The 12,326-nt window shown below is 39.1% G+C and overlaps 1 protein-coding gene across 1 annotated transcript in view; it reads left to right on the top strand.

The window, feature by feature from the left end:
* DNAH8 (dynein axonemal heavy chain 8) overlaps nt 1–12,326 on the top strand; it is a 317,992-nt gene that overhangs the window by 150,790 nt on the left and 154,876 nt on the right. Inside the window, exons 49-55 of the mRNA XM_086371558.1 lie at nt 101–347; nt 478–719; nt 823–963; nt 2,698–2,935; nt 6,807–6,949; nt 7,879–8,013; nt 8,741–8,863. Coding sequence (XP_086227684.1) covers nt 101–347; nt 478–719; nt 823–963; nt 2,698–2,935; nt 6,807–6,949; nt 7,879–8,013; nt 8,741–8,863 — 1,269 coding nt within the window. The remainder of the gene's footprint in view (nt 1–100; nt 348–477; nt 720–822; nt 964–2,697; nt 2,936–6,806; nt 6,950–7,878; nt 8,014–8,740; nt 8,864–12,326) is intronic.

Below are 12,326 nucleotides of genomic sequence, written 5' to 3' on the forward strand. Positions count from 1 at the left end.
GATCCTGTTTAAAGCTTTTAAAATTTCTTCACATGACTTCTATGAACGTGTGCAGGAGACTCCTAAGTTATATTTTTTGATTGATCATCTCATTGTGTAGTTGTATGAGACGTCTCTGGTCCGTCATGGCTTGATGACTCTTGGGCCCAGCGGGTCTGGGAAGACAATGGTCATAACAATCCTGATGAAGGCACTGACAGAGTGTGGAAGGCCTCACAGGGAGATGAGAATGAATCCCAAAGCTATTACGGCTCCTCAGATGTTTGGCCGACTAGACACAGCGACCAATGACTGGACAGATGGGATTTTTTCTACTCTGTGGAGAAAAACATTAAAAGCTAAAAAAGGTACATGCAAATTCTTTTCTGCTGATCATTCTTTTTTCCTGCCAGTTTATCCGCAACTCAGTATTTGTTTTAATTTTCTTTTTTGGTCATCCACAGGTGAAAAGTGATTTTCTGTTCTTATTTTTGGCAGGTGAAAACATTTTCCTCGTTTTAGACGGCCCTGTGGATGCCATTTGGATTGAGAACTTAAATTCCGTGTTGGATGACAATAAAACCCTCACACTGGCCAACGGAGATCGCATCCCCATGGCCCCAAGCTGCAAGCTTTTGTTTGAAGTCCACAATATCGAGAACGCCTCTCCAGCCACGGTTTCTAGGATGGGCATGGTGTACATCAGCAGCTCTGCCCTCAGCTGGAGACCAATCCTGCAGGTGGGGACTGGAGACCTACAGAAGCGCATTTAGTATCTTTCCATGTCTTGCTTTCTCCATGTCTTGCTCTCTTATAAACAGAGATTCTGTTTCTTTGCTGTAGGCATGGTTGAAGAAGCGTACTACTCAGGAAAATAATGTATTCCTAACTCTGTATGATAAAATATTTGAGGATGCATATACATTTATGAAACTGAACCTCAATCCGAAAATGCAGCTCTTAGAGTGCAACTATATTGTGCAAGTAAGATATGTTTTTTGTACACTCATTGCTTAAGATTTGAAATTCCCCCCACCTCCCCCCCACACACTCAATTGCAGTCTAGAGGTATCTGAAATGGAAGGTTCACAGAGTACATCAAAATCTTTCTGTGATGTGGCAGTGAAGCGTCTGAGAATTTGGATTCCTATTAAAGATCTTATTGATTCACTTACTGCCATCTCTTCATGAGTTTCACCTCCCAGGGCGGTATTGTCAGGGGAAGCGGAATGAACTATCTTTCCCACCATTCAAGCTCAGTCTAGCCTTCCCAGAAAGAGTGTCCAAAAATGAGAGCAGACAAGATAAATAGAGCTGGTAGTTCTACAGAAAGCACAACAAGGAGCTGGTGGCAAGCAGGAAAATTTGGGTGGAAGTCTCGGCTTTGCAAATTTAGTGTATGTATTAGATAGGGAAAACCTTGAAGCAGCTCTCCAAGTAGTTTGTAACCTTATATTTTCCCCCTCTACTCAGTTTTCCTTTTAAGTCTTTGGAAGAAACAGAACAAATCGTGAATTTCTTTCTCTTTCTTTTTTTTCTGTTTCTTTTATATATTTTTTTAAAGATGTATTTGTTTAATTGGAGGATAATTACTTTGCAATTTGATGATGGTTTTTGTCATACAGCAATATGAATTGGCCATAGGTATACATGTGTCCCCTCCATCCTGAACCTCCCTCCCATCTCCTTCCCTACCCTATTCCTTAGATTTTTCAAAGGCTCTCCTGATTCTAGTCCATATGTGATCTCTCATTATCCATTCTAGAGCTCTGATTCTCTGTCAGTGTGAAGGACGTCAGTCAGGGAGGCTGGGTGGCTTAGAAATAATTCATGAAGCTCACAAATCATTGAAATGATTTTATTTTGGAAGACAAAGGATGTCTTACTGTAGATACTTTTTTTCTTTTTTTTTTTTGATGCCATGTGGGAGTTGACACACTTTTTCTTGAAGGGGCAAATAGTCAATGTTCTAGGCTTTGCACAATTTTCCATCCCAACCCCTCAGCTCTACTGTTGCAATATAGAAACAGCCAGACGCAATGGACGAGACTAACTGTGTTTCAGAAACACTTCATTTGCTAAGCAAGTGGCTGGCCCCTGGGGCCACAGTGTGCTGAGCCTTGCAACATGTTAAAAATAAATAAAATCTTTGATCTATAAAATTTGGAATAACCAAACTTTAGAACCAGAAACTACCTAAGGAAGCATCTAGTCTAGGCTTTTTGCTTCTCAGATCAGGAAACTGAGACTCAGAGATGTTAGGGGCATGAGTTGGGGGGAGAAACCACGCCTCCGCATTCCCAGTTTGGTGTCTTTTCTGTGCAGTCATGCTAAGAGTCGGACACGACTGAGCGACTTCACTTTCACTTTTCACTTTCATGCATTGGAGAAGGAAATGGCAACCCACTCCAGTGTTCTTGCCTGGAGAATCCCAGGGACGGGGAAGCCTGGTGGCCTGCCGTCTATGGGGTCGCACAGAGTCGGACACGACTGAAGCGACTTAGCAGCAGCAGCAGCAGCATGTAGTCTGCCTAAAGCAGAATGACTTTTCTTCTAAATGCCACTGGCTGTAGGACACTGATCAAGCCATAACTGGGGATATATGGATTTGTTTTCTTCTCCTGTTCTCTCCTTCTTTTAAAGTTATTATTATATTTAAATGTTTATTTTAAAATCTAAATATAACACTTAATTTTATTGTATTTTAAATATTTTCAGTCTCTCAATCTTCTGGAAGGTTTAATCCCCTCCAAAGAAGAAGGTGGCATTTCGTGTGTCGAACATCTTCATAAATTATTTGTGTTTGCTCTAATGTGGAGTTTAGGAGCCCTTCTGGAACTGGAAAGCAGAGACAAGCTTGAAGCTTTTATGCGAAGTCATGAAAGCAAGTTAGATTTACCAGAAATACCTAAAGGCTTGACTCAAACCATGTATGAGTTCTATGTTACTGATTATGGTAAGCACAGTGACTTACGTCTGAAAAAAAAAAACAACATTTTTTTTAATGGAATAGAGATAAACTCCTAAAATCTTCTATGGGAAATATTAAACCAATTGTGAGTAACATAATTGCTAATACTATTTTTAAATTGCATCTATGGAAACAAGACTAGGATTTTGCATATGAGCTGGGAATGGTTATAGAGGCTCTTGACTTCCCCTTTCCCAGTTATCTAAGTGAAGTCTACCATAAATAAGTTAGCAGTACCTCTTTTTCTATTGCTTGAAGAGGAAGGGTAGAAGTATAGAGAACACAGATTCTTCATGATGCAAAGTGTGGTAATGCAGTCTTAGAACTTCTTTGTTGGAAACATCAGAATAATCAGAGAATGAAGCAAGCAGATAGGGACCCTACTTATGTGTAGTAGACTTGGCAAAATCCCATGCCTCGGCTCCCTAACCCACCATATGTGTCAGGGCCCAGCTTACCGCTCCCTAAAAGAAGCTAATTATGAAATAAATCCTTAAACCTAGATGTTAATTCTCTTACAATTTAGAGCCAATCCAAAGATGGTTCTTTGGAAAGAGCGGTAAAATTGGTCAATTTCTTACCAGAGATATTAGGGGGAAAAAAGAGAAGAAGTAGATTACCATGAGCCAGATTGAGAGAGGAAACATTACTACAGACCCTAAAGATGTTAAAATAAGAAGTGATTATTAGAAACAATGTTAATGAAAGTACATTTGACAGTGTAGATGCTGGGCATTTATTCTAGGGGTGGAAGATTGGATTAACGTTTAAAAACCAGTCAGTGTAATTCACCATATTGATATACAAAAAACCAAGCAATTTATGTGTCATCTAAATAGATGCAGAAAGTACATTTGACAAAATTTTAACATTCTTCTATGGTAGAAGGATCATTTTTCTATGATAAAACTATGACAAAACTCGCAGGATACTAGAATTAGAAACTTTATCATTATAATAAAGAATATCTTCAAAAAAGCTGTATTATACTGAATGGTGTGCTGCAGTCCATGGAGTCACACAGAATCAGACGTGACTTAGTAACTCAACAAATACTTAATGGTGAAAGACTGAATACCTCCAAGGTTCAGAAACAAGAATATCCTTTCTCACCATTTCTGTTCAGCATTGTACCAAATGTTTTAGCCAGTGCAAAAAGGCAGTAAATAAATAAATACAAACAAACACACAAATGAAATATCTATTGGAAAAAAAACAAGTAAATTTCTATTTACTTGCAGATATTATAACCTCCCTCCAAAATGTTGTTAGAACTAGTATAATGAGTTTAGCAAGGTCACAGAATGAAAGAACAGTATATAATAATAATTTGTATTTCTGTACGCTCGCAACAAATTGGAAACTGAAATTTTAATATAGAATTCAAAATAGCATCCAAAAATGAAATATATAGAGATAAATTTAATGAAATATGTATAAAATTTGTATACTGAAAGCTATAAAACTGCTGAGAGAAATTAAAGAAGCCCTGAATAAATGGAAAGATAAATCCAGTGTACAAATCAGAAGATACAGTATTGTTAAGATGTTACTTTCCCTGAACTTATCTATACACTTAGTGCAATCACAGTGAAAAATCTCAATAGGCTTTTTTTTTTGGTTGAAATTTATAAATTATTATAAACTTTTATGGAAATGCAAAGAATAACCAAATCAATTTTTAAAAAACAAAGGTGGAACACTACGTCATGATTTCACTAAAGTTAACATCTCTTTAAAAGTCACTATGAAAATAAAATGACCCATTTTGGCCACAGAATGGAAACAAATATTTAAGAGACATATATCTGATAAAAGAATTTTATCCAGAATACATAAAGAACTCTTGCAATTCAATAATAACTTTAAATAGATGCTGTACCAAAGACTTATGAATGGTGAAAAAAAGAATATGAAGAGATATTCAACATGATTGGTCATCAGGGAAATGCAAATTAAAATTGCAATGGGGTATCACTTCACAGTCACTAGAATGACTAAATTCTAATTAATTTAATGCCTAAAATGGGAATATCAATAACCTCAGATAGGCAGATGACACCATCCTTAAGGCAGAAAGTGAAGAAGAACCAAAGAGCCTCTTGATGAAAGTGAAAGAGGAGAGTGAAAAAGTTGGCTTAAAGCTCAACATTCAGAAAACTAAGATCATGGTATCTGGTCCCATCACTTCATGGCAAATAGATGGGGAAACAGTGCAAACAGTGGCTGACTATTTTTCTGGGCTTCAAAATCACTGCAGATGGGACTGCAGCCATGAAATTAAAAGACACTTACTCCTTGAAAGGAAAGTTATGACCAACCTAGACAGTATATTAAAAAGCAGAGACATTACTTTGCCAACAAAGGTCCGTCTAGTCAAGGCTATGGTTTTTCCAGTGGTCATGTATGGATGCGAGAGTTGGACTATAAAGAAAGCTGAGCACCAAAGAACTGATGCTTTTGAACTGTGGTGCTGGAGAAGACTCTTGGGAGTCCCTTGAACTTCAAGGAGATCCAACCAGTCCATCCTAAAGGAGATCAGTCCTGAGTGTTCATTGGAAGGACTGATGTTGAAGCTGAAACTCTAATACTTTGGCCACCTGATGCGAAGAGTTGACTCACTGGAAAGACTCTGATGCTGGGAGGGATTGGGGGCAGGAGGAGAAGGGGACGACAGAGGATGAGATGGCTGGATGGCGTCACCGACTCAATGGACATGAGTTTGGGTAAACTCCGGGAATTGGTGATGGACAGGGAGGCCTGGTGTGCAGTGATTTATGGGGTCGCAAAGAGTCGGACACGACTGAGCAACTGAACTGAACTGAACTGAAAATGGCAGGGTTCATAATACCAAATTCTGGCAAGAATGTGGAACAAGTACAGCTCTCACATTGAACATTGTGCCCACTTTGCTAACTACACAGTGGTGCACAAGATGCAGCCTCTATGGAAAACCCTTTAGCCACTAATGTTTAATCCTTAAAACTTAAACATACACATAACATAGGACTCCATAATTTGCAAGGAAAGTTGAAATCAAGGCTGTTCCTCCAGTGATGAATATTTGCTTTGCTGCTATCAAATGTGTACTCTTCCTCTCTCTTTCCATGCATTCTATGTACACAGTTACTTTTTGGGTAAATTTCTGAATTGTGTTTTTTTTTGGAAGATCTTTAAAATGGCAGTTAAATTCAATAATGCAATCAACAATGAGGGTCATTCCATTTAAATGACCACAATATAAACATCTCTGGCCAAGTTTGCATGACTAACAGCGATGCTGACACCATAGATTGAATGGTGCTTTCCAGAGATGCTAAAATGTAAATAAGATACTTTTCTTAGAATTGATGGAATGTACTTATAATGCTTATTATAACAATAATGTGGTGGTTGTGTTAGTCGCTCAGTCATGTATAACTCTGCTTCTCTGTCCATGGATCCTCCAGGCAAGAATACTAGAGTGGGTAGCCATTCTTCTCCAGGGCATCTTCCCGACCCAGGGATGCAACCGGGTCTCCTGCATTGCAGGCAGATTCTTCACAGTCTGAGCTAACCCATCCTTTTAGTTAATGTGGCTTTCTTAGTAGATACTAAACGTATCATTGGTTGTAATTCCATTTTAGGTCAGAGGTCTCTAGATAAATAATAATTTAAAGATTATTTTTTAAAGAGGCAAAACAAATTTAAATTATCAGATGCCACATACATTAGCTTAGCAGATAGGTTAATATGTTTCATGAAGATGTTTTAAATGTTTATTTCTGTTGATTGTTTATAGCACTTATATTTTTGTATTCTGAGATAACTTTTGAAGAATGCAGTTTTATTAAGATCCGTTTTAATTATTGCATAGGTGATTGGGAGCATTGGAATAAGAAACTTCAGCCATATTATTATCCAACTGACAGTGTTCCAGAATATTCATCAATTTTGGTTCCAAATGTTGACAATGTTAGAACAAATTTTTTGATAGACACCATTGCAAAACAGCATAAAGTAAGTTTGATAGTTTTGTTGACTGAAAAAAATGCACAATCTAAAAGCTGAGAGTTATGTTATTTTTTTAATTTAAATGTATTTATTTTAATTGGAGGCTAATTACTTTACAATATTGTATTGGTTTTGCCATACATCAACATGAATCCACCACGTGTTCCCCATCCTGAACCCCCCCTCCCACCTCCCTCCCCGTACCTATTTGGTGGACATTCTTCAGACTTCAAGTCCAGGACACAGCATCTCAGATAGTGTTCTGATGCGGCAAAGTTTGAGGGGGGAAGTCAGGATATATAGAAATTTTTGTAACCAAAAACCAGGTAGTCGGAACATCATGAAATGATGTTTTTTAATGAAAACAAACAAACAAACAAACAAAAACCCAGGTGTCTCAAGTTAAGGAATTTAGCACTTTCCATGTATGGAAAGATTCGGGTCTGGACTCACTAAAGTCATCCCTTTGATATGTGGGGCCAGTAGCCTGTGTTTCCTGAGTCTCTTAGATCATTGCAGACCATGTAAGAAGCACAACTCTTTTTACAACCACAAGTGGGAAAAGTAAAGTACAGAGGGCTGGAGGTGGTGTCATTTCAAAGAAACCTTTTGGCAAGTGAACTCCGGTTCCCAAAAGACGCTCGAACTCTGCTGATTTTCAGCTTGCTAAGGAAAGTGGATGTCTGCCTACAAAGTCCCTCCCCTGGTCACGTGACCACTCACCCACGTTTTCTTCCAGTACATTTTCTTCCAGCATGCATTGTACATTTATGGCTTTAATTCAACTAGGATTTATTTTGATGTAGGTTTAATTCTTAAAAGTAACTAAAACCTACCGTTAATTTATAGAATGAAAGAATGGCTACCAGAACCATAGTATGTTTAAAACTAAACATTTTATAACACCTTTTAACATGATTATCCTACCATTGCAGGCTGTTTTACTCACAGGGGAGCAGGGAACTGCAAAAACTGTAATGATTAAGGCCTATTTGAAAAAATATGACCCAGAAGTACAGTTATCTAAAAGTCTAAACTTTTCATCTGCCACAGAACCAATGATGTTTCAGGTAAAATCTATCATTTGCAGTAGTCATTAACTTATTAAATATATTAAGTAGTTGATACATGTATATGCAAATAAAACATTGATATATATAGTCCCTCAGTATCCATGGAGGATTAGTGCCAAGACTCCTGGGAGTACTCAGTTGCATACAGTGGGTAGTGTTTGCGAATAACCTGTGCATATCCTCCCATATACTCTAAAATAATCCCTAGATTATTTATAGTACCTAATACATGATAATTCTATGTAAATGGTTGTAAATGCTATGTGAATAGTTTCCAGTGTGAGACAAATTCAAGTTTTGCTTTTTGAAACTTGCTGGAATTCCCCCCACCCCTGCCCCCAATACTTTTGATGGAAGTTGGTTGAATCCAAGGACTTGGAAGCCATGAATATGAAGGGCTGACTGTAGACGCATCTTGAAAGAATCAGTATTGCAGTTGCCATTCAGCTATTTAACTTTCCTAAGGCTGAGACTGAAGCCACATTCAAACAGCATATTTTGGCCTAATAGTGAAGTTGAAGCTGAACATTGGAGTGTCGTTTGATGTAAATTAATGATAAACAGTCCAACAACTTATTTTTTAAAGTTCACAGTATTTATTTGAATAATAACATCACCCATTAAATAAATAAGTCAGTTATATTCTACTCTGAAAAGCATGCTCATCATTTTTAGAAATGGACTGAAGTGTAATGCATAAAACAGACTGTTTCCTTTTCTCTAGAGAACAATTGAAAGCTATGTGGACAAGCGGATGGGAAGCACATACGGGCCACCTGGAGGCAGAAAGATGACTGTATTTATTGATGACATTAATATGCCCGTGATTAATGAATGGGGAGATCAGGTATGACTAAAATATCTCATGTGGGTGATATTTAACCAGTATTCTTGGTTATATATATGGGCTTCCCTGGTGGCTCAGATGGTAAAGAATCTGCCTGCAATGCAGGAGGTGACCTAGGTTCCATCCCTGGGTCAGGAAGATCCCCTGCAGAAGGAAATGGCAACATGCTCCAGTATTCTTGTCTGCACGATTCCATGGACAGAGGAGTCTGGTGGTCTACAGTCCATGGGGTTGCAAAGAGTCAGATACAACTGACACTTTCACTTTCACTTGGTTATATATAAAGAGATCAATAACCGTCACTTGATTAAGCCTAGTAATAAATTCTCAGTCTTTTTTGACCTCTTGGTGATAGGTGACCTTCTCCTTTCTTGAAATCCCTGTATGCTTCTCCCCATGTTCCCTTTGGTCTCTTTGGCTGCTTGATTTCAGTGTACTTTCTGGCTTCTCTCTTCCTTTCCCCAGGGTTTTATCTTTGTTCTCTTATTTCTCACTCTATATACTCTTTTCCAGGAGTATGTGATGTTTAGAAAACACTGAAAAAAGGAGATAGCTCTTTTATACACCACTGACCTATTTGTGATCGTCTATCAGCCCCAGACTCACTTCCCTTAGAGGACCTCACAGATGCTACCACCTGGGTTCAGCATGTTCATGGTGGGATCCCCAACACCTCTTCCCACTGCTGTCCACTGCCTTTTCAACAACATCCACCGGAGCCCACCAGGACCAGTCACATCCCTTCCACCAACATCAGGTTTACCTTTGATGTCACCAGGAGATCAGGACTCCCAGGTCCATCCATGCTCAGCCTGAGACTAATTCCCATCAGTTCTGCTTGGCCCTTCTCTGACCCCATCTCCTACATTCCCTCCTGAAAACCCTCTGTGTGCCCTCAGAGGTCATGATTCATCCACAAAGTGAAAAGTGAAAGTGTTCGTCGATCAGCTGTGTCCGACTCTTTGTGACCCCATGGACTGTAGCCCGTCAGGCTCCTCTGTCCATGGGATCTCCCAGGCAAGAATACTGGAGTGAGTTGCCATTTCTTCCTCCAGGGGATCTTCCTGACCCAGGGATGGAACACAGATCTCCTGCATTGCAAAATTCCCTGAAAATTCAGCTTCTCCTCTGAGCTTTTTCTCACCATCTTGCTCCAGTGGGAAACCGAGGATGCTGCTTTCCCTGCATACTTCTCACCTGGATGTGAGGGAGAGGTCCTTGGTTCCCTTGGTGCTGCATCGCCCCCCAACCCCCACAACCCTCCGCCAAAGATTTCAGTCCCTGGATCACTGATACTCTCTGTCCAGGGCTGCCCCAGGCTCTAGGGTAATTTTCATGGTGTGTACAATATGTCATAGCGCAGAGACTCGCACATCAGAGAACCTTGCACATAGTTTAATGCTCTGCTGTCACTGTCTTGAAATTCCTAATGATTTTTGAACAGAGACACTGCATTTTCATTTTGACCTGGGCCCCACAAATTATGAAGCCAGTCCTGCTTGTCGTAATTCTCAGTGATGCCAACCTTTGTCTCCATACATGATCTTGGCCTCTTAGTTCCTTGACCTGGACTCCCCTATAATCATGTCTTCTTCTCTGTCTGAATTACTGGCTGATGCAGTCATACCCTACACCTTGTCATTATCAATAACTGTCATCCCTTCATTATCTCAATTTCAACCCTTCGATTCTCTGATCACTATATCCACACTCTATAGCTCATTTCCTCTACTACAGATGGCCATCATCCAAAAAAACCTAAAAACAGTAAATGCTGGAGAGGGTGTGGAGAAAAGGAACACTCTTACACTGTTGGTGGGAATGTAAAGAGATACAGCCATTATGGAGATACATACCATTATGGAGAATGGTATGGAGTGTCCTTTAAAAACTAAAAATAGAACTACCACACGATCCAGAAATCCCACTGCTGGGCATCAACCACTGTTTATGGAGCCATCAAACATCAACCAGATGGAGCCTTCAACCACTGTTCCTACCATCATCAAACTCTCCTTCATTTCTTCTCATTTCCTCACTTTCTTCCTTCCCCCAGCTACAATTCCATAATCTATCATTATAATCATGGGAGCATATACCCTCTACTCATCTGTGAAAACCTTAACCATGTTAAATTCTTGTTAAACCTTTTTGCTCACCACCTACCTGCATCTATGCAGTTATACTTAGCTGGAGAAAAATACGCAATACTGGTTTCACTTTAAAATCATATTTATGGACCTCTGCTAAGCTCTTGGTACTGCCCAGAAATTGCACTGCATGTTTCATGTTATGTATCTTTATCCTGTCTATTCCTGTCCTGGCATTTACTTTCAGGCTCCTTTCATACTGTCTTTTTCTCAGACCTTGGACACCATCGTTTCCTTGCCCTCAGCTGATCATAGAAGTCCCGCAGTCTTCTTCCTATTCCCACTGAGAACACATTGATTTTTGTTCCCTTTTGTTTTCTTTCCTATCCATTTACTGCAGTCAATTTCTGTGTTTTAGTGGTTACCCTTGACAGTGCCTCCTGCATACATAATCTGAAATAAAGAAAGTCTAGCCCTTCTTTCCCATTTTGTATATCCAGTGACCTTTGAACACTTCAATTTCCTTTATCTTTCTTCTGATTTATCCTTTTATTGTTGACTTGTATTTAAGTCTATATCTCTCTTTGTGTTACCATAAATTGTATTGGTCACCATTATATTGTATAACGCCAGTTTTATTTTTATAGGAGTGTAGTTGATTTGCAAGGCTGTGTTAGTGCAGGTGTTCAGCAAAGTGAATCAGTTATACATATACATAAATCCACTCTTTTTTAGATCCTTATCCCACCTAGGTCATTACAGAGTACTGTGTAGGGTTTCCTGTGCTATACAGTAAGTCCTTATTATCTATTATGTTAGTGTGTGTATGTTAATCCCAGCCTCCCCATTCATCCCTGCCCTCCCCACTTTTCCCTTCTGGTAACCATAAGTTTGTTTTCTACATCTATGACTCTGTTTCTGTTTTGTAAATAAGTTCACGTATATAATATTTTTTTAGATTCCACATATAAGCGATATTGTCACATTTGTCTTTTTCTGTCTGGCTTACTCAGTTGGACAATCTCTAGGTTGATCCATGTTGCTGCAAATGGCATTATTTGGTTCCTTTTTGCGGCTGAGTAATATCCCATTGTATATATATTCCACGTGTTTATCCATTCCTCTGTCAATGGACATTTAGGTCACTTCCATGTCCTGGCTATTGTAAATAGTGCTGCAGTGAACACTGGGGTACATGTGTCTCTTTGAGTTACGGTTTTCTCCAGATAGATGCCCAGGAGTGGGATTGTTGGATCATGTGGTAGTTCTATTTTTGGTTTTTTAAGGAACTTCCATACTGTTCTCCATAGTGGCTGTACCTCTTTACATTCCCACCAACAATGTAAGAGTGTTCCCTTTTCTCCACACTCTCT

This window comes from Bos grunniens, chromosome 23, assembly GCF_055505025.1.
Source record: "Bos grunniens cultivar Pamir isolate PY7600 chromosome 23, Bosgru_T2T1.0, whole genome shotgun sequence".
Taxonomy (NCBI): Eukaryota; Metazoa; Chordata; class Mammalia; order Artiodactyla; family Bovidae; genus Bos; species Bos grunniens.